The 19,314-nt window shown below is 41.1% G+C and overlaps 1 protein-coding gene across 3 annotated transcripts in view; it reads right to left on the bottom strand.

Annotated features, from left to right (window-relative positions):
• LOC132807529 (testis development-related protein-like) overlaps positions 1–15,205 on the bottom strand; it is a 65,689-nt gene extending 50,484 nt beyond the window's left edge. The window contains exons 1-3 of one of the 3 annotated variants that reach the window (XM_060821646.1): positions 15,116–15,193; positions 14,292–14,371; positions 13,371–13,430 (exon numbers count right to left, since the gene is read on the bottom strand). In XM_060821646.1, the coding sequence (XP_060677629.1) occupies positions 13,371–13,430; positions 14,292–14,363 (132 nt within the window). In that variant the 5' untranslated portion in view covers positions 14,364–14,371; positions 15,116–15,193. Of the gene's footprint in view, positions 1–13,370; positions 13,431–14,291; positions 14,502–15,115 lie in introns of those variants that run through there. The other 2 variants (XM_060821648.1, XM_060821642.1) reach the window with 2 other exon arrangements.
• Positions 15,206–19,314: the final 4,109 nt, after the last annotated feature.

Here is a 19,314-nt window from a genome sequence, read left to right as displayed (position 1 = left end):
TATATCTAGCAAAGAGAACAGGTGTACCCTAGAACTCTGTGTGAAGGGAGGGAAGTGATTGCTGGACCCTTTGCTGAGATATTTTTATCGATAGTCACAGGTGAGGTGCCAGAAGACTGGAGATTGGCTAACATGGTGCCACTGTTTAAAAAGGGTGGCAAGGACAAGCCAGGAAACTATAGACCAGTGAGCCTGATGTCGGTGGTGGGCAAGTTGTTGGAGGGAATTTGGAAAGACAAGGGCTGATTAGGGATAGTCAACATGGCTTTGTGCGGGGAAATCATGTCTCACAAATTTTTTTGAAGCAGTAACAAAGAGGATTGGTAAGGGCAGATCAGTGGACGTGCTCTATGTGGACTTCAGTAAGGTGTTCAACAAGGTTCCCCATGGGAGACTGGTTAGCAAGGTTAGATCTCATGGAATACAGGGAGATATAGATATAGAACTGGCTCAAAGGTAGAAGACAGAGGGTGGTGGTGGAGGATTGTTATTCAGACTGGAGGCCTAAGACCAGTGGAGTGCCACAAGGATCAGTGCTGGGCCCACTACTTTTTGTCATTTTTATAATTTGGATGTGATCATATGAGGTATCATTACTAAGTTTGCAGATGACACCAAAATTGGAGATATAGTGTAGAGCGAAGGTTACCTCAGATTACAAGACCTTGATCAGATGGGGCAATGGGCTGAGAAGTGGCAGATGGAGTTTAATTTAGATAAATGCGAGATACTGCATTTTCGGAAAGCAGATCTTAGCAGGATTTATACACTTAATGGTAAGCTCCTACGGAGTGTTGCTGAACAAAGAGACCTTGGAGTGCAGGTTCATAGCTCCTTGAAAGAGGAGTTACAGGCAGATAGGATAGTGAAGAAGGTGTTTAGTATGCTTTCTTTATTGGTCAGAGTATTGAGTACAGTAGTTGGGAGGTCATGTTGCGGCTGTACAGGACATTGGTTGGGCCACTGTTGGAATATTGCGTGCAATTCTGGTCTCCTTCCTATCCGAAAGATGTTGAGAAACTTGAAAGGGTTCAGAAAAGATTTACAAGAATGTTGCCAGGTTTGGAGGATTTGAGCTATAGGGAAATCTTGAACAGGGTGGGGCTGTTTTCCCTGCAGCAACGGAGGCTTAGGGGTGACCTTATAGAGGTTTATAAAATCAGGAGGGGCATGAATAGGATAAATAGACAAAGTCTTTTCCCTGGTGTGGGAAGTCCAGATGTAGAGGGTATAGGTTTAAGGTGAGAGGGGAAAGATTTAAAAGAGACCTAAGGGGCAACATTTTCACGCAGAGGGTGGTACGTGTATCGAATGAGCTGCCAGAGGAAGTGGTGAAGGCTAGTACGATGCAATGTTTAAAAGGAGTCTGGATGGGTATATGAATAGGAAGGATTTGGAGAGATATGGGGCGGTTGCTGGCAGGTGGGACTAGATTGGTTAGGATATCTGGTCAGCTTGGACCAGTTGGACTGAAGGGCCTGTTTCCATGCTATACATCTCTATGACTATGACTCTAAGTGTTCTTAAGCTGAAGATAAAATCTTAAGCTTGTGTTATTCTTGGATAAAGAAATCAGCAAGAGAGTGCCAGGTATAAACCACAGGGCCAAGAAAATATTAAATTAATCAAACATACAAAAGCTCAGGGTCACCAAAAATACTGCATCAAATCTCTAGTGCACTGGAACTATACAGTCATACATCTGGATGACCTAATATTTGAAAAACAATTATATGTATCATGTGTATTGTTTAAAAATAAGATGCATGAAACATTGAGTTTAGTGTTATAACTGAAATGTTTCTAGGATAAACTGACAATCAACCTTTCCTAGATCTTTAATAACACAGAATAACATTATTTACAAAGTAGTCTACTGTTTTTATAAAGTATTACACTAGTGATTTTTTTTTTCTCTAGCGAAAAGGATTTGATAGTTCAAAACACCTGCAACCCAAGTGTTCATAAACTTTGAACACCTCTCACTCTTAACTTGTTGTTTCTCCTTTCCCTATTCCTACCCTGCTTTATTGCTTCTCCTGCTTCGTGTCAGTTTATTAAGTAAAGGAATACATTACTTGATTAAAAAAAAGTTAATTTTTAATTAAAATAAAGCACGTAGTAGGAAGCCAAGCAGGAAAACAAATTTTAGCACTTGGCCAATTCTTATAATTATTACCCAGTTTTAGAGTTGACAAATAACTGATTAAAATTATAATAATATCAAAGTGCATATTTTGCAACATTCCAGACTGTTCTGTCATTCCAGTGATAACTAGATATATGTTAAGCTTTTGGACTGCAGGTCTGCAAGCATTTTTTCCAGTAAGCATACTGAAAGGTCATGAATGCAGCATTTGCAGGTTATACATCAATGGGAACAGAATATTAGAATTTTCATTTGGATTTTTTTCAGACATTTTTCAACAAGCTTATTTTAGTTTTTTGCTGCCTGGACAGAATCATGCATTTTCCAGGAGAATGTATTCTTGGCATATCATGGCGGTAACTATTGAATTCTGGCATACCTCCCAGCATCCTACCTTTTGACATTCATTTGCTTCCTGAGCTTTTAGTCCAGTCATTAATTACATTTGGCCACTTAGTCAGTTACTTAGCTTTTTCAACCTTGTCCAATAATAGGAGAGGGATATACATTTTGAAAATAAAGATGTTTTTAAAAAAATGGATCCTTGGCTGGTCTCTATTTCCTCTGTTTTCCACTTCACGGCCAAAAGGAAGAATATAGAATTAGTTGAGCTCAAACAGTGCATATCTATGTTCAATTTGTTGCAATGTTCTCTTTTGAGCACTGGCAAGAAAAAAAAAGTCACTATCATTTTATTTTAATAATTAAGGATGTGCATTTGCATCAAACATGGCCATTTGTCAATGACCTCTAGGAGATGACCACAACAGGACAAGATTTTTTTCCACATGACAACGCTGGGCATCGGAACTTGTAGCAATAAATTTTGATTCTTTTTGCCTGGCTCAGTTTAAATACAATTGCAAGGGCAGAACCCCAGCTTTAGCCACAGCCTATGTTGAGAGCTCAGCTCTTGGGAAGTGAGGTGATTGTACAGAGGGAAATCTGCACTTCGGTCTCCTCACCTGGCAGCAACTGCATGTTCAGCCTAATTATGTTCAATGTGTCATTTCACACTTGTTCTCCACTCTGCCCTTCATTACCTGCATTGAGGTCTTTCAGCTAACTCCAGATTAACCTGCAATGCATGATTCCCAAAAAAAATCCAGCAATAGTCAAGCATTCAAGCGTTGAAATGGTGACAGATGCAAAAGACATCTTGAGTGGTAGAGTGGAAAGGGACATCTCCTTTGGCCTCCTGAAAAACTAGGCATTGCACTATGACATCTTTTAGTTTCAATGAAATGATTAGTATTATTTCCTGCAGATTACTGATCCAACTGAGTCAAGCATAGTCATGGTGGCTCTGACAAATATGGACTTCCTTGACGCTGCTATTTCAGGAAAATTTAAATCTGCATCCTCTGTGATTTCTTAATACTGCAGCATACATATGATTTGCTGACATTACACTGTTATCCTCACTGAAACCCTGTGGTATAAAAACAGAGGTTTGTGGTAACTTACATAGGCAATATCTGTGTCTCTGATAACAATGGGCTGCAAAGTTCAGCACAATTTCTGCACAGTCTCACATATATTGATCACTACTGAAACCAACATAAGAGTACGGTTGTAAAATGCCATAAGCTTCTTTCCTGGCATTCCTTCTGAATTGACATTTTGTTCTCCTCATGTAAAAAGGGTGATTCTCAAGTGAAACGACACTGCATCATGTGCTGAATTCTTAAAGATGATCTAAAATCAAAGGACAGCACGGAGGAAACCAGTTGCATCAAATCCAAAACCTCGACAACATTGCATGCACAGGAGAGCAAAATTGGAGAACTTAATGTTAAGGCCTGCAGACTACAGGCTGCCCAGGCAGAAGATGATGTGTTGTTCTTCCAAGTAGCGATCTGATTCACTGTGGCAATGGAGGGGGCCAAAGATGGACATGTCAGAGAGGAAGTAGGAGGGGAAATTGAAACGTTTTTCAAATAACCTTTCCACTCATCCCCATTTCTTCCCTTCCAATTCACCTCCCAACCCTTCCTTTCAGCTACCAACCAGATTCACCCCTGCCATCGACCAACCAGGCCTCAACATAGTCCTCACTAGCTTCACCATCTCCATAGCTCATCCCATGTCCAGCCCTTACTCTCCTCCCTGGCCCCTTGACATAACCTTACCTGTTCATCTTCCTTCTCACCTATCTGCTCCACTTGTTGCACTGACCTATCACAATAACTCCCTACCTGCATCCAATTATCGCTATCCCATCTACCTTTCCCCCAACCCCACCCCCTCCCACTCTTTATTTCTGAGCTCCCTTCCCCCTGCCCAGGCCTGATGAAAGCTCTCGACCCGAAATGTCAACTTTTCCACTTCCTGATGCTGGCTGGCTTGCTGCATTCTTCCAGCCTCCTGTTTATCTATTTTGGATTTCAGCATCTGCAGTTTTTTTTGTCTCTAACCTGTATTGGGAGTAAGACCTCCATACCTCATTCTCCTCTTTCAGCTGCTCTGAGAAATTGGTTTTGGTGTATCCACTGCCTCTGATGCACAAGTACAGAGGCTGCACTTCTTTCTCTTGCTATTCTCCAATCTTTCACACTCAGAATTGTCAACCTTCTACACTACTGACCCACAGCTTGAAGATATCTCAACCATCTCAAGATGGTGGCAGAGTATCAATACAGTGGACAGGCTCCTAAGCCCAGGAGTCCAGGGCTCATCTGTTTCTACCTTTTTATTTCTTCTTTCATCTTTATTTTCTCTTGTGTTCTTCAACTTCTGACATTGTGGAAAGCATGGGTAGTGCTGGTAGGCTCTAGTGATCATGGTGCCCGGGAGTGAAGATTCCCAACTGTAGTAGGCCTACAGCCTTGACTCAGGCAGTCAGTGAGTCATCATCTGCAGCAGTGCAGTGCCCAGAAGAGGACTCCTGGCTGCAAAAGGCCCACAATGACTCAAGGGCCTTTGGCTGTGGCAGTGGCTGAAGCGTAGACTCAGCAGAGGGTAGGCAGCGGCAAGGAATTCTGACTGCAGGACCTTTCAAAAGCCCTGTTTGTAGACCCCTTGTTCAGAAGATTAGACTACTTACGTTTAGCCCAACAAGTCCACACCGACCCTCCGAAGAGCAATCCACCCAGACCCATTCCCCTACATTTACACCTGACTAATGCACCTATCATTATGGGCAATTTAGCATGGCCAATTCACCTAACCTGCACATCTTTGGACTGTGGGAGGAAACCGGAGCACCCGGAGGAAACCCACACAGACCCAGAGAGAATGTGCAAAGTCCACACAGACAGTTGTGGGAATCGAACCCGGGTCTCTGGTGCTGAGGCAGCAGTGCTAACCACTCTGCCACCCAAGATGAATGCTATTTATGTAATTTCTTGTTTATTTCTTTTTCCAGCATGGACTTGGGTGGAAGGACTGTAATTCTGATTTTTTAAATTCCTTTATTTTTCTATTACATTCCTATGATATTGTATTTTCCTAATTTATTCCAAAGAATCTGTACCTAGATATCTTTATACCTAAGATAGCGCCATAAGTGACAGCTTGCAAACCTTTCACTGTACTCATGTGAGTACATGTGACATTAAATCTAATTCTGATTCAGTCTCTCATCCCATCGGGGTGCCAGCAGCTAATGCTTGAGCCTGTAGATCCAAGGCAGCCAAATCCCCACCACCACTCTCTTCTGGTGCACAAATACCTACATTCCTAAACTGTTCACTATTTCCAGGCTCTTCATCTTGCCACCCATCTAACCCTGTTCATTCCCCAGATACACAGACTTTATGACAGTAAAATTGGGAATCTATACCCTTTGGTCCCCTAAACGTGTATGGTGTGAAGGTGACACTTGCTCTCATCTATCAGTTTTAAATGCCAGATGTCATCCACACAATTTTGTTCTATTTGATATTAAAACAATTGCATTGTCCCTTGTTTATACAGATTTTAAAATGTTCCTGCACCTCAGTAATCTCACTTCTATAAACATCTTTCATGTTGACAACCTTCCTGTCCCAAGCAAACCTCTACTTCACACAGCCACAACCTGAATGAATTTCACCAGACGCCAGCAACAACAGACACGCTGCCACATCCGGAAAAATGTGGTGTAGTGGTCTGTGCGTGTTGATTTTGAGCAAATTACTCGCCTGGAGCAATGAGATGCATTGTTCTTTAAAAATAAATATGTAACAAAATTATAAACAACTTCTTTCCACTTTTGTAGCATCAGCACACCACACACACCCAACAACACACACACACACCGGACAAAATGGCAGTTGGATAGGAGGAACGTTTGCTCTTTTTCAAAGCACAGAACACGTTTAGGAAGGGGGAGTCTGCCCCCAGTAGGCAAGTGCTTACTTTATATGCAAAAGGCATGGTTCAGTGAAGTCATCAACATCCTGATAAAAACTGGGAGGCCTATACTATCTCAAACTTATGATTGAAACCTAGTGGAAATAAACAAGTTACGATCTGCACGAGACCAATGACATTTAAGGTATTTGAATATCCAGTGGCTAATTAGAAGTATCACATGACAAGAGTTCAAGTTTTTAGATTTTTACGACAACAAATTAAAAACAACACTGTCTAAACACTATTCTAGTACGGAACTTACACTCCACTAAAGGATTTAATTTTTGAATCCCTTAAACAGTTGTACCTTACATTGTCCCAGACATATTGTTACTTCCTACAGCACTCATTTCTCTGTTCTCAATGCTGTCCTTCTTTTTGTATTTCCTATTGCAATAATTTCTAATACCTGAACTGACTATCCCAGTTATCCCAAGAGATTCTGATCAAACTAAATTCCGTGAATCTGGCTTCACTTAAATCTCCACAAATTTGGTCATTTCAATTCAAACAGGAGCTTTCCACATGGGGAACAAGAGATTGGCTGCCTCTTTTTTTTGCCGTCTCTCCCAGAATCTTGCAAACCAACTGATGTGTGAAGATTAGAAATATCACAATCAAACCTTGGACATGGATACAAATGGTTTTCTTTCTTTCTCCTTTTCTGCTTTCAAGACCTTTTGCCATGACCACGGATCGTATATCCAGGCAGAAATGCTGCTTAACTATTCTTGAACTCTCATCTCAAACTCCATTCTAACTTGGAATTAAAAAGAGAGATCGAGGTATAACCATATACAAAACCCAATAACTCCCTGTAACTTGAAAAGTACCAGTACTTGAAAGCTGTCAGCACAACTGCCCTGGTCATTGTTTACAGATATGGATATCACACACTTGCTATTGTCCACTCCCCCTCCTCCCACCCCACTGGAGTAAAACTCCATGGCTCCTCTTTCACCTTTCATAATGACAACCACAAGCTTTTATGAGCAGAATTTGGAACAGTTCACGTGACCCCTTTGTGGGCGGCACGGTGGCACAGTGGTTAGCACTGCTGTCTCACAGCGCCTGAGACCCGGGTTCAATTCCCGACTCAGGCGACTGACTGTGTGGAGTTTGCACGTTCTCCCTGTGTCTGCGTGGGTTTCCTCCGGGTGCTCCGGTTTCCTCCCACAGTCCAAAGATGTGCAGGTCAGGTGAATTGGCCATGCTAAATTGCCCGTAGTGTTAGGTAAGGGGTAAATGTAGGGGTATGGGTAGGTTGCGCTTCGGCCGGTTGGTGTGGACTTGTTGGGCCGAAGGGTCTGTTTCCACACTGTAAGTAATCTAATTTTCCACCCAGAATGAAAGAGACAATCTGATAACATAGGAGAAAGTGAGGTCTGCAGATGCTGGAGATCAGAGCTGAAAATGTGTTGCTGGAAAAGCGCAGCAGGCCAGGCAGCATCCAAGGAACAGGAGATTCGACGTTTCGGGCATAAGCCCTTCCTCATTCCTGAAGAAGGGCTTATGCCCGAAACGTCGAATCGCCTGTTCCTTGGATTCAATCTGATAACATAACCATCTTACAAATTTCAAAACGTTTAACATCAGCATTGCAAGGGATGCAGAAATCTTAAATTTAAACTGCTCAGGTTAATTGTATACTGTATAATTGCATCAAAGCATAATGGTACATTCCCACTTAAGGTTCACTTTAACAAAAATGACAAAGAATAAAAATACAGCTGTGGTTAAGGGGCACAAATAGTTTAACAGCCCCATGACTTTGCCATGCTGCAGCACATGATCCATTTTACTCCAGGTAAAGATATGCGTGACAGACACCAGACGTTAAAGGTTGGTTAAAGACAGACTTCAGGCATGTACTTTTCTGGTCACCATGTTATTCCAACTCTCACATCACAAAACTCCCATAAACCAACTGCTTGTTTCCCGTCACATGTTCTTTCATTCCATTTGGTCTCTAGCATTCCTGCTAGGCCATATTAAATGATGAATAGTGCACACACATAAAATATATAACGTAACAGCAGTTCAAGAAGGCAGCTCACCATTAACTTCTCAAGGACAATTAATAAATGCTGGCCTAAGTAAAAAGAAACAAAATATTTGTATGACTTAGAAATGTATAAACACCTATGTATATAAACTGCATCATTGAGTAATTCAATACCATAATGGAACTACACAATATTTTCATCTGTCTCAATATTTTCAATAAGTTTTAGTATGATTTAGTTTAATAGTATAATAACTATATATTAAATTTCACAAATACCCATGGTGTACAGATCTCCTTAATGTGTATTTTTAAGAAAGTCAGAGGTTTATCACATAGAAGTCATTTAGTTCCATCATGTTTCTCCCAACCTTTTGCTAACACAATCCAAAGACAGTCCAACAAGCCTACTCCACTCTCCATTGCCTTTCATCTGCCTCAAAAATATATTCAATCTGCTCCAAAAGGTTCAATGACCATTGCAGATGACAAAGCTGTGTGGGAGGATGAGCAGTGAGGATGACGCGGAGATGCTTCAGTGTGATTTGCTCAAGTTGAATGAGTGGGCAAATGAATGGTAGGTGAAGTATAATGTGGTTAAATGTGAAGCTACCCATGTTGGTGGCAAAAATAGGGAGGCAGATGACTTGAATGGCAATAGGTCAGGAAAGAGGGATGTGCAACAAATTCTGGGTATCCTTGTACAACACCTACCGAATGTAAGGATGCCAATAGTGAAGGCCAATGGTACTTTTGCTTTTGTAGCAAAAAGATGAGAGTTCAAGAGCAGGGATCTCTCACTGGAAATGTACAGGCTCTTGGTGAGCCCAAACCCAGAGTTTTGTGCAGTTTTGGTCTCCTTGGCTTAAGAAGGGTGTTCTGGTTATGGAGACAGTGTAATAATGATTCATCAAACTGATTCTGGGATAGCCGGACCTGTGTATGAAGAGAGACCAGATTAATTGAGACTATATTAAGTGGAGTTTAGATCTTATAGAAACCTATAAAATTACAATTAGATTAGACAGGGTAAACACTGGATGTATGTTCTGGATGACTGGTGAGTCCAGAACCATAAGGATACAGGGTTGATCATTTTAGACTGAGATGCAGAGAAATTTCTTCACCCAGTGGTGAGACTGTGGAATTTTCAGGGACATTGAATGTTTTCAAGCAAATGGACTTAGTTCTTAGGGGTAAAGAGATTAAAGTACATAGGGAGAAAACGGAATAGGATATTAAGTTGAATGATCATCCATGATCAAACTGAATGACAGAGTAGGCTCAAAAGGCTGAATGGCCTACTTCTATTTTGTATATTTCTACATCTCAAAAGTGGAAATGCAAGCAATTTAACTGTGTAAAGAGATGTTTCCCAAGTAAATTATGAAATTTAAAATAAGGGATGAAACTGGTTTTTGGCAAGAGTATAATTTAGCAAGTCATGAATCATGAATACAGACAGGTTCCTGACAGTCTGTTTTGCCTCGACTCCAAAGACTAACATTAATCCCAGAATCTAAAAAGCATTCAATTTTAAAACCTCAGTCCAGTCCTCTGTTGGCCTCCTTTCCTGCAAAGTAAATAATAACTACACTCTTTTATTAAGATCTTGATGCTCTGCACTCTCTGGTCTGGATCCGTTCGATGATGGCATCTTGAAATTACACAAACTGCTCTAACTGGGATGGCATCAGTGACCTGAGCAGACATTTTCAAAGTTCCTGGCTCTTGTTTTCCATGTTCTTATTTTAAAGCCAATTTTTTGTCAGGTTTATGATTTCATTACAGAACAAAGCAAACTTGTCCCCGTGGGTTTCGACCACCATAATTCTTCAAATAGGATACTTGAAATCCTTCAGGTTCCAGGTTCAGCTCCTGATCGTTTATAGTTGGTGAACTGAATTAATGAGATTATGAGTGACAGATTCTGTTATAAAGCAGTGTTCTCACTGATTATATTAATAATTGAAGTTGGACATGTGAAAGATAATTAGTTATTGGTTGACAATATTCAGCAGAGTGGAGAACCTTAATAACAACCATCAGCAGGCAGGAACAAATTGAGGAAATGGGAAAACCCACAATAAATAAACAAAGATATATAAAAGGATTATTTTTAGTGGTAAGAATGAGGGGGACACTAAAATTTAAATTCCAGAATTTTAATGAGACTACAGAAGCAGCAGAAGCCCATGCACGAATCACTGATGGCAGCAGTTGAAAAGGCTGTTTAAAAAAAATGTACACAGATCCTAGGTTTTATTAATCGAGACAGAGATTTTGTTCTTAGTTCGTAGCATATTGACATCACTGGCTATCGCAAATTATCCTCTAGAAGATATCGATGAGCTGCCTCCTCAAACCAGTGTAGTGAATGTGAAATTGGTACAACAGATGAATATTGGAGAAGTATAAGATTTTGACCATGTGACAAAGAAGGAACAGTGATACAATCTCAAGTCAGGATTGGGAAAATCTCAGAATCCCTACAGTGCAGAAAGGGATCAGCCCATCAAATCCACACAGACCCTCCGAAGAGCATCCCACCTAGACTTAGCCTCCAACATTATTCCCATAACCCCAAAATTATCATGGCCAATCCACTTAGCCTGCACATCCATGGTCAATTCTCCTAACCTGCACATCTTTGAACTGTGGAAACCAAAGCATCCAGAGGAAACCCATAAACTTGGAGAGAACATGCACACTTCAATTGATAATCACTCAAGGCTGGAATCAAAACAGGGCCCCTGGCGCTACACTGCAGCAATGTTAACACTGAGCCACCATGCTGCCCTGATGGGAACTTGGGAAATATCACCACCTACAAAATCCCTTTCATTATCCTCTTGTCTTTCTCCTTCTAAAAAGGTCAGGATTTGAAAATTTGGAAGGGGACATTGAAGAAGCCATTGAGAGTCAATGTAGTGCATCTTGTACGTGTGACACACTGCAGCCACAATGTACCAGTTGTGAAAGGGTTAACAAACAAAGGGAATGGATTCATTTGGTCATAACAGTTTGCACCAAAATCTGAGGGAAAGATTTTTTAAAAATTGGTAAATGAATCAGAGGCAACATGAAACAAAATGTTTCATACCACTTTTAATCTGAAAACCACTGCATGAGAGGTAATAAGAGTAGATTGATAACTTCTCAAAATAAAACTGAATAACTCTCTAAAAGGTGCAGAGCTATGAAGAGAGATCAAAGAAGTGAAACTAATTGGGTACCTGCTTTAAATAACTGGTCCAAGTATGATGGACCAAATGACCTCTTCTATCCTGTATCATTTTATGATTCTTTAATTGGTTAAACAATTAGGCAAATATTTAACAAGTTATAACAAAAAAGACAGGTTGACTCTAAAGTAGGCAATGCAAGTGGTTTCTCATCCTGAACCTTCAAATTCAGGGCTCGGTTTGAATCTGGTTGAGATGAAATCAAACCACTGGTGGCTGTAAGGAGTCATCTTCAGGTTGTAACTAATTTTCAAGGGTCAGAAGCCAATGTTGAAGGGTTAATGGACCATATTTTAATATGTTCCCACAGAAGAGCGCTAGAGAATATCTTCAGTCCACCCATGTTAAGAGTGCTGGAATCCATTTCAATTAATGAGAATGGGGTCGCTTGTGAGTGAAAACACTACAACAGTATCCAGCTCAAACATCAAAAGTACGTTTCTCAGGTAGCAAATGAAGGGACAACAAAGTGTAGTGAAGACAATTAATTTTTTTCCGAGATCTATTTCTGCAAGGCTTGACTCCTACCATGGAATCTCAGCTGGACTCACACCAGCACTCCCAGAAATATTTCCAGAGGTTTCCCTCATTCATTTGGAAGAGCTGGAAGATCCAAAAAGTGGAACTGGTTCAGCTGTAGGGAGGCCGCAGGATCCTAATGGAAGTGGGATCTACCTCATTTTCCCATCAGCTTGTGTGCTTTTGCCAAAGGCCTCAGAGTCTGAGGAGCCACCTTGCAAGAAAACGCAAGGGTAGGCATTTTAGGAAATTAAAATTTTCAGGGTAGTGGGCTGAAATAGGTGCAGTTTTGAAATTAGATACAAGACTCAATCAGCAACAGTTTCCCTCTGCATCTGGGAGTACAATTTACTTGATCCAGAATGCATGACAAAAATTGGAAAAAGTATTCTATTTTTCATTCTCAACATCCACTCAAGGAAATAAAATTCTTTCATGAAAATGGGGCGCATACGACATGCTAGCTGAACTGGACTGAAATGTATTTAAAAGATCCACCAGTGAGTTATCAGGCAGAAAATCTAAAAATAGTGGGCCAGACCACATTTCTCCCACCAACAGTATGTAAATTTACAAATATAGAAACGTCAGGAAATTCTCTCTGTCATGGTTGGTGGAAGAAGATAATCAAGATTTCCTTAGAGTTGATGCATCTTATTGACTTTCACCCAGAAAGTAACTGCCCCTTTCAGAATGATCACTAAATGTGGACAGTGACATACAATGCTTAAAAATCAATGTAAATGAACTAGCAGTCAATTCCTGTACAACTACATATGCTCATGTAAAAAGCAAAATAATATTTTAGCAGGGCGTCTTTTGGCCGTAGTTGATCTGTTCTATTATTAATTTATAATATTGCTCCAGTCATTACTAATTTATAATATTGTTCCCATCAAAAGCACATTTTAACTGGACAAATGCAGCATTGATGCCTGTATTGATCTATTGTTGATTATGCTGGATTAATACAGTACTCTCATCAGAAAGTAACGTTTGCTTGAATTGCAAAAAAAAACAAAAGCATAAGCTTTTCTTTAAAAAAAAGGAGTGGAAATTTTCAGTGTAATCCATCAAAGCAGACTAGGAAATCTGAGTGAAAACAGACTCCTACCTTCGTCGCAAGCTGAGACACAGAACTTGTAGACTCTTCTGGAAGCAAAGGGTCCTTGCTCTGAAACAAGTCATGAAACAGACATTCCAAATATGTTACTGCCCAGATAGAAGGCAATGCAATCTCATGAGAACTTAAAATCCTCTGAACTCAGCCCTTAAATGGCAATGCGGTATAGCGCCAAACATATGAAACCTTTATTCTATTTTGATACACTTTATTCTTCAGTTAATTCATTTTGAAGTGAACCGTTGAGGCAAGGTGAAAGTACCAATGGTATCATGAGCGTTTATGGTATCTGAAAGATGATCGCCTTAGATAGGTCAGGAACCCTCAGGAAACTGGCGTTTAAAAACAAAACCTTCGCGCATCGTAGCATACGTTAGAAAGAACGAAAGAAACATTTCTCGAATTCCTGCCCGTTTCAGATTTATTCCCCTCCCCCTGTAGCCAGCTCTCGTTCCCCCCCACACCCCCAATCCCAAACGAGAGAGAGTGGGGACGGTGAAAACTGCAGTGGGCGCCCTCGGCCGGTTCACTGCGAGATGCGCTGAAGCAGTCTCGCCTGCACCAGCCACCTCGCAGCCAGGCGAGTGAAGCCTATCCCCGGGGTGAACACATCAGAACCACCCCAGCCTGAAAAAAAAACAGTCCAATGGCTGTGACCCCACGCTCAATTCGGCCTAAAAAAACCCCAGAAATCCGCCATCCCTTATTGTCATTAACGAAACGTCATTAAAGCATACTGCCAGCGGAAGGCCAGGTTGTATAAAGTTTATGGGACATTTACAGACAGCATAAAGCCCTTTTCCGTCAGACATAACGGACTGGGGAGTCTTGTGTGTGCGAGAGAAAGCATCAGGACTCTTCTTACAGCTACTAAAATCTAAGATATCTGGTCAGAATTAATGGGGATCGTACCTTCGACACTTCCTGTGGCTTGTCATCCTCCGAGTCAGAGTCTTTTAGTCCTTTATGCTTATTTCTCCACATTCTTCAGTCTGCTTGTGCGCAAAATGTTGAAGGTTTTGGTTTATTTTTGTCTTTACTTCGCTCTCCTGCCTTCCCTTTCTGACTCTCTCTCCCCCCGCCAAACGCCGAAGGCTACATCGAGTTGAAACTCCTGAACACTGCAGGACACCAGCAGCAACACACAGCGAGAGAACAACACAGACCTCAGCTGAAGCCTGTCCAGCAGAACCACGGTCTAATCTGTTCACATGGTTAACGGCTGACAGAGCTCAGGAGGATTAGTCTGACCAATCGCCAAGGAACAGTTTTGCTTCCCCGGCCTAATAAGAAGGAAAGATCAAAAGGCTAACTAAAGCTTGCACCCCCCCCCAAAAAAAAATTCTTCCCCTCCCCCCTCACCTGCTTGACCGACACATTCAAAATCCACACACACACAAAATCTTAGTACTGTACTGGGGGAGGTGGGGTCATTTATTACCTCTGTTGTTGCCATGGGATACACAGCACTCTTCTCCCATTGCTCGAGAGTTTTGGTCAAATGCAAAAGAGGATTTTTCTTTCTGAAAAGTGCCAATGCTATCGCAAAGTGACCGCTTTAATCTTTACTGTACTTCAAGAAGCACAGTTGCATGCAGACAATGTGAATATGGGGCATTTGCTCTCGCAATTCCAACTTAACGCATGCATCTCTCCTAATGGTGAACTTGTACATTGAAATCTGAAAATTTGCATTAATTTACCCAAGCATGAAAGCCGGAACAATTTGTACTGACCTTACAGGTTGAGTCGACGTTTTTTTGCAGCAAAATGCGCAGACCAGAGTTCATCCATAAAACTTGTTTTGATAGCCTGTGTTGCCAGGAAGGGGTGTATTGAAGGGTGGTGGGGGGTTGGGGGTGGAGTGGAGTTGCTATAGAGACTTGGGCTTAATCTTGATCATTTCCACAACGGCCCTGTAGAAAATAGGTTAAGTATACAGTTAGCAGCTTCAGGATATCCGAACAGGATGAAGATAAGATCAGAGAACTTTGGAGACAGATCAGATGATCGGAATCTACCTTTTACTCAAAAAAAGTGTGGCGTGAAGGGGTCTTTTTAACAAAACATAGAGTGTCAGTTAAACTCCCCACCCATAAAACTCAAGCACCGTAAACATTATAGCGTCCGATTTGCACTTATTGTGACCCACACGCTAAAACTTTATTTAAAAAAAAACAGATTGACCGTACATGTAAAGTAAACCTGCCCACGCCAAGAAAATATGTATTTACGAACAATTTGATTGTAGATAGATTTTGTGATTTTTTTTTCTCTTTGTGAAGTTTATCTTTGCCACGCAAGAGTTAAACTCCCTTTGATGTGACCAAATCCGGTCTGGAGAAGGGTTACGGGACCCGAAACGTTAATTTTGATTTTCTCCACACATGCTGCCAGACCTGCTGAGCTTTTCCAGCAATTTCTGTTTTTTTTGGTTTCTGATTTACAGCATCTGCAGTTCTTTTCTGTGACAAAATTGTTTACCACTGGCAAAACCTATATTTCAAAGTGAACGAATCAGTCAACTGAGCAATATTTACGTTTTAAATAAAGGTATTTTCACTTTCACTTCAATATTAATATTTATTTATAAAGTCGATGCAATCCACTGAAAAATGCTGCCTTAACTTATCTCCCAAGTTGGTTAACCAGAATATTTATTTTGGACATTTATTCGAGCTGTTGTCAATCATCTAAGACAGATTCCCAATTCTCTGGGAAGATTCCACGATTTTTTTTCTTCAGAAGGGAAAATCCAAGTATCAAGTCAGTTTCTGCTCTGCTTGCCTGGAATTTCTGGAGCTGACAGTTTGCCTCAGTCCAGGCTGTCTAAAGTCTGTCAAAAGCTTTTGCATCCGAATCGATCTAAATACCGGTGGTTATACTATCCAATATCCAACCAATAATCACAGAGTCCTACATCTTCCTATGTTTCCAGCGTCCTACATCTTCCTATGTTTCCAGCGTCACTACCTTATGTTAACATTCCTTCTCTCAATCACACTGGGAAATGCCCATTAATGATATTTTCAGCTCCTTTAGCATTGATACATTTTTGCTTCAGGCAGCAGACCTTTATTTTAGATGTGTGTGCTTTCCTAATTCAAGCTTCACTAAGATGCTTGGACAAGTGGACATTCTGGAACTACAATCTGCTCTGGGGTGAATTGCGAATCTCCCAACTTGAACATCAGGATGTTTCCAATGCTAGTTGAAGTCTGACAATATTGGGCACAGTTCTCAATGGCAGGGAGTAGTGAATCTATGGAATTCATTGCCGCAGAAGGCTGTGGAGGCCAGGTCGTTGAGTATTTTTAAGACTGAGATAGATAGGTTTTTGAGTATCAAGGGGATCAAGGGTTACAGGGAGAAAGCAGTAGAATGGGGTTGAGAAGCTGATCAGCTATGATTGAATGGCAGAGCAGACATGATGGACTGATGTTTATTTCCAGTTAAATATTCAAAACTGTTGTCTCTAGTTTCTGACATTAACTCTATTCCTGAAATAGGAAATTTCACATTGGCCCAATAGTTAAGAAGGGACTTTCTTAACAAGTCCAGCATATAATGGTGGCAACAGTGGTTAAGAATCTTTCATAAGTATTGAACAAAATCCCTACCCCCAGCTATATGAAGGTAAAATTTGGAGTAATCACTTTAAGCCATCAAGGCACTTTGAGAATCATTGAATCCCTACAGTGTGGAAACAGGCCATTTGGCCCAACAAGCCCACATCAAGTCTCCAAAGACTTCCCCATCCCAGTAACCCTGCATTTCCCATGGCTAATCCACCTAACCTACACATCCATAGACACTATAGAGAATTTATCATGACCAGTTCACCTAATTTGCACATCTTTGGACTCTGGAAGGAAACCACACAGACACAAGTGAGAACATGCAAACTCCACACAGACAGTCGACCAAGGCTGGAATTTAACCTGCGCCCCTGGTGCTGGTGGCTCTGTGGTTAGTATTGTGCGGTCCCAGATCAAGTTATTGCCTATTTTCATCACTGTGGCTGTTAACTTGTTTTATTAAATATATTAGTCAATGGTCACAACTGTTTTCCTCAATCAACATTAGTTTGGTTTGGGATTATGGTCAGCATTGACTGGCTGGACTGAATGGTGTATTATCATGCTGTATGACTCTATCACTTTACAACATTACAAAAGATCACATATGTCTGTGGGTGCTTCCCATGCAAATTTTATATTAAAACAATAACAACAATTCCAGATTTTCCTCATTCGCTGTAAAGTGCCTTGTGCTGTCAGGTGATCAAGGAAGGCATTGTATAAATGCAAATCTTTCTTTTTTGCTTTACAACGAGAGAATTATAGAGTTGAAGACTCAAGGAACAATGCAAATCAGGGATGAACAAGTGACTCCAGTTTTAACAAAACACACCAGAAAGTTGTCAGACTAGGGCAACATACCAAAATAGGAAGGGATGGATCATGGCAGCATTGGATTAATAATATTAAAATCAAAATGTTGTGAGATTAAAGCCAATGAATGTCAGTAAGCACAGGAGTAATAGGTAAACGAGATATGAAGCAAGTTAGAATGATCTCAAATTTATGAAGGGGAAAGGTGTAATGGAGGCCAGTTAAGCCAGATAGAGCATTTCAATAATCAGTCCTGGAGGTAACAAAGGTATAAAAGAGGGTTTCAGCAGCATGCCCGAAATGTCGATTCTCCTGCTCCTTGGATGCTGCCTGACCTGCTGCGCTTTTCCAGCAACACATTTTCAGCTCTGATTTCCAGCATCTGCAGTCCTCACTTTCTCCTATAATAAGAAGGCTGTCAAGATTACAGTGGTGCTGGAAATGCACAGCAGGTCAGACAGCATCCGAGGAGCAGGAAAATCAACATTTTGGGCAGGAGCCCTTCATAATAAGAAGGCTGTAAATAGTCTAGTTCAGCCACAGAGGGAAATGGAATTCCTCACTTGCAGAAGTAATTTTACGAGAATGGCTTCCATCTTCCTATTAGTTACTTGCCATTCGAGTGTTGGAAGATGGCCCTGGCAGACATCATGGAAATAAAAGAATGAAGGGGGCCGAGGATCGATCATTGTGAAACTCCAGTGCTAACAGTGTGGGAGCAGGAAGAGAAGTCATGCATGGGAATTCTCTGCCTATGACTTGGGGATATGATTTGAATCAGGAGAACACAGTTCCACCCTCCCAGCTGGATAATGGATGAAAGACATTAGAGGAGGTTGGAATGGTCAACCACACCAGAGACCGTGGATAGGTCAAGAAGGACAAACATTGATAATTTATTACTTATTTAGGATGTCAATTGGTATAGCAGGTCATTAGCTTGATGCATTGGCTTCAAACATAAGGTTCCAAGGAGCATGGGTGCAGATGAGAATGACATGTTCAAGGAATTTGCAGAGGGACAGGAAGATTACAGATGGCGCAATAATTTGGGAGATCAAAGAGATCAAGGAGTTCCTGAGGTGTCAGTGATGACAGCAGACCTTTAATGCAAGAAGATTATATCTGAGGAGAGGGAATGCTTAATAATATCAGTTTAAAGAGGGGCCAATCAACAAGAAATGGTAGTCCACAATTTCTTGAGAATAAAGACAAGGGGGCAGGTGTGGATCTCTTTGGCAGGTTAAATTTGGAATTGGCATGGGAGCGGGGGTACGGGGGGGGTGGAGGTTAGGAGAGAAAGAAGCAAATTTGTGACTAGGGTAGGGACAACCTTAGAAAGTAATACATTTGCTGGGCTGCAGGAGGGAGGGAAATTGGCAGAATGAACTAAATGGTCTGACTCAATTTAATGAAAAAGCCCTTGAACTTCTCAATTGTTGTTGAAGGAGAATTTGGAGAGGCTGGAGGACGATAGTTTAAATGCCAAATTGCGGTGCAAGGAATTAGCCAGGAAAGCCAGGAATTAAGTTGGTACTTGA

Source organism: Hemiscyllium ocellatum, chromosome 3 (genome assembly GCF_020745735.1).
Source record: "Hemiscyllium ocellatum isolate sHemOce1 chromosome 3, sHemOce1.pat.X.cur, whole genome shotgun sequence".
NCBI classification, from domain to species: domain Eukaryota; kingdom Metazoa; phylum Chordata; class Chondrichthyes; order Orectolobiformes; family Hemiscylliidae; genus Hemiscyllium; species Hemiscyllium ocellatum.
This window is presented reverse-complemented; position numbering and strand designations above follow the sequence as displayed.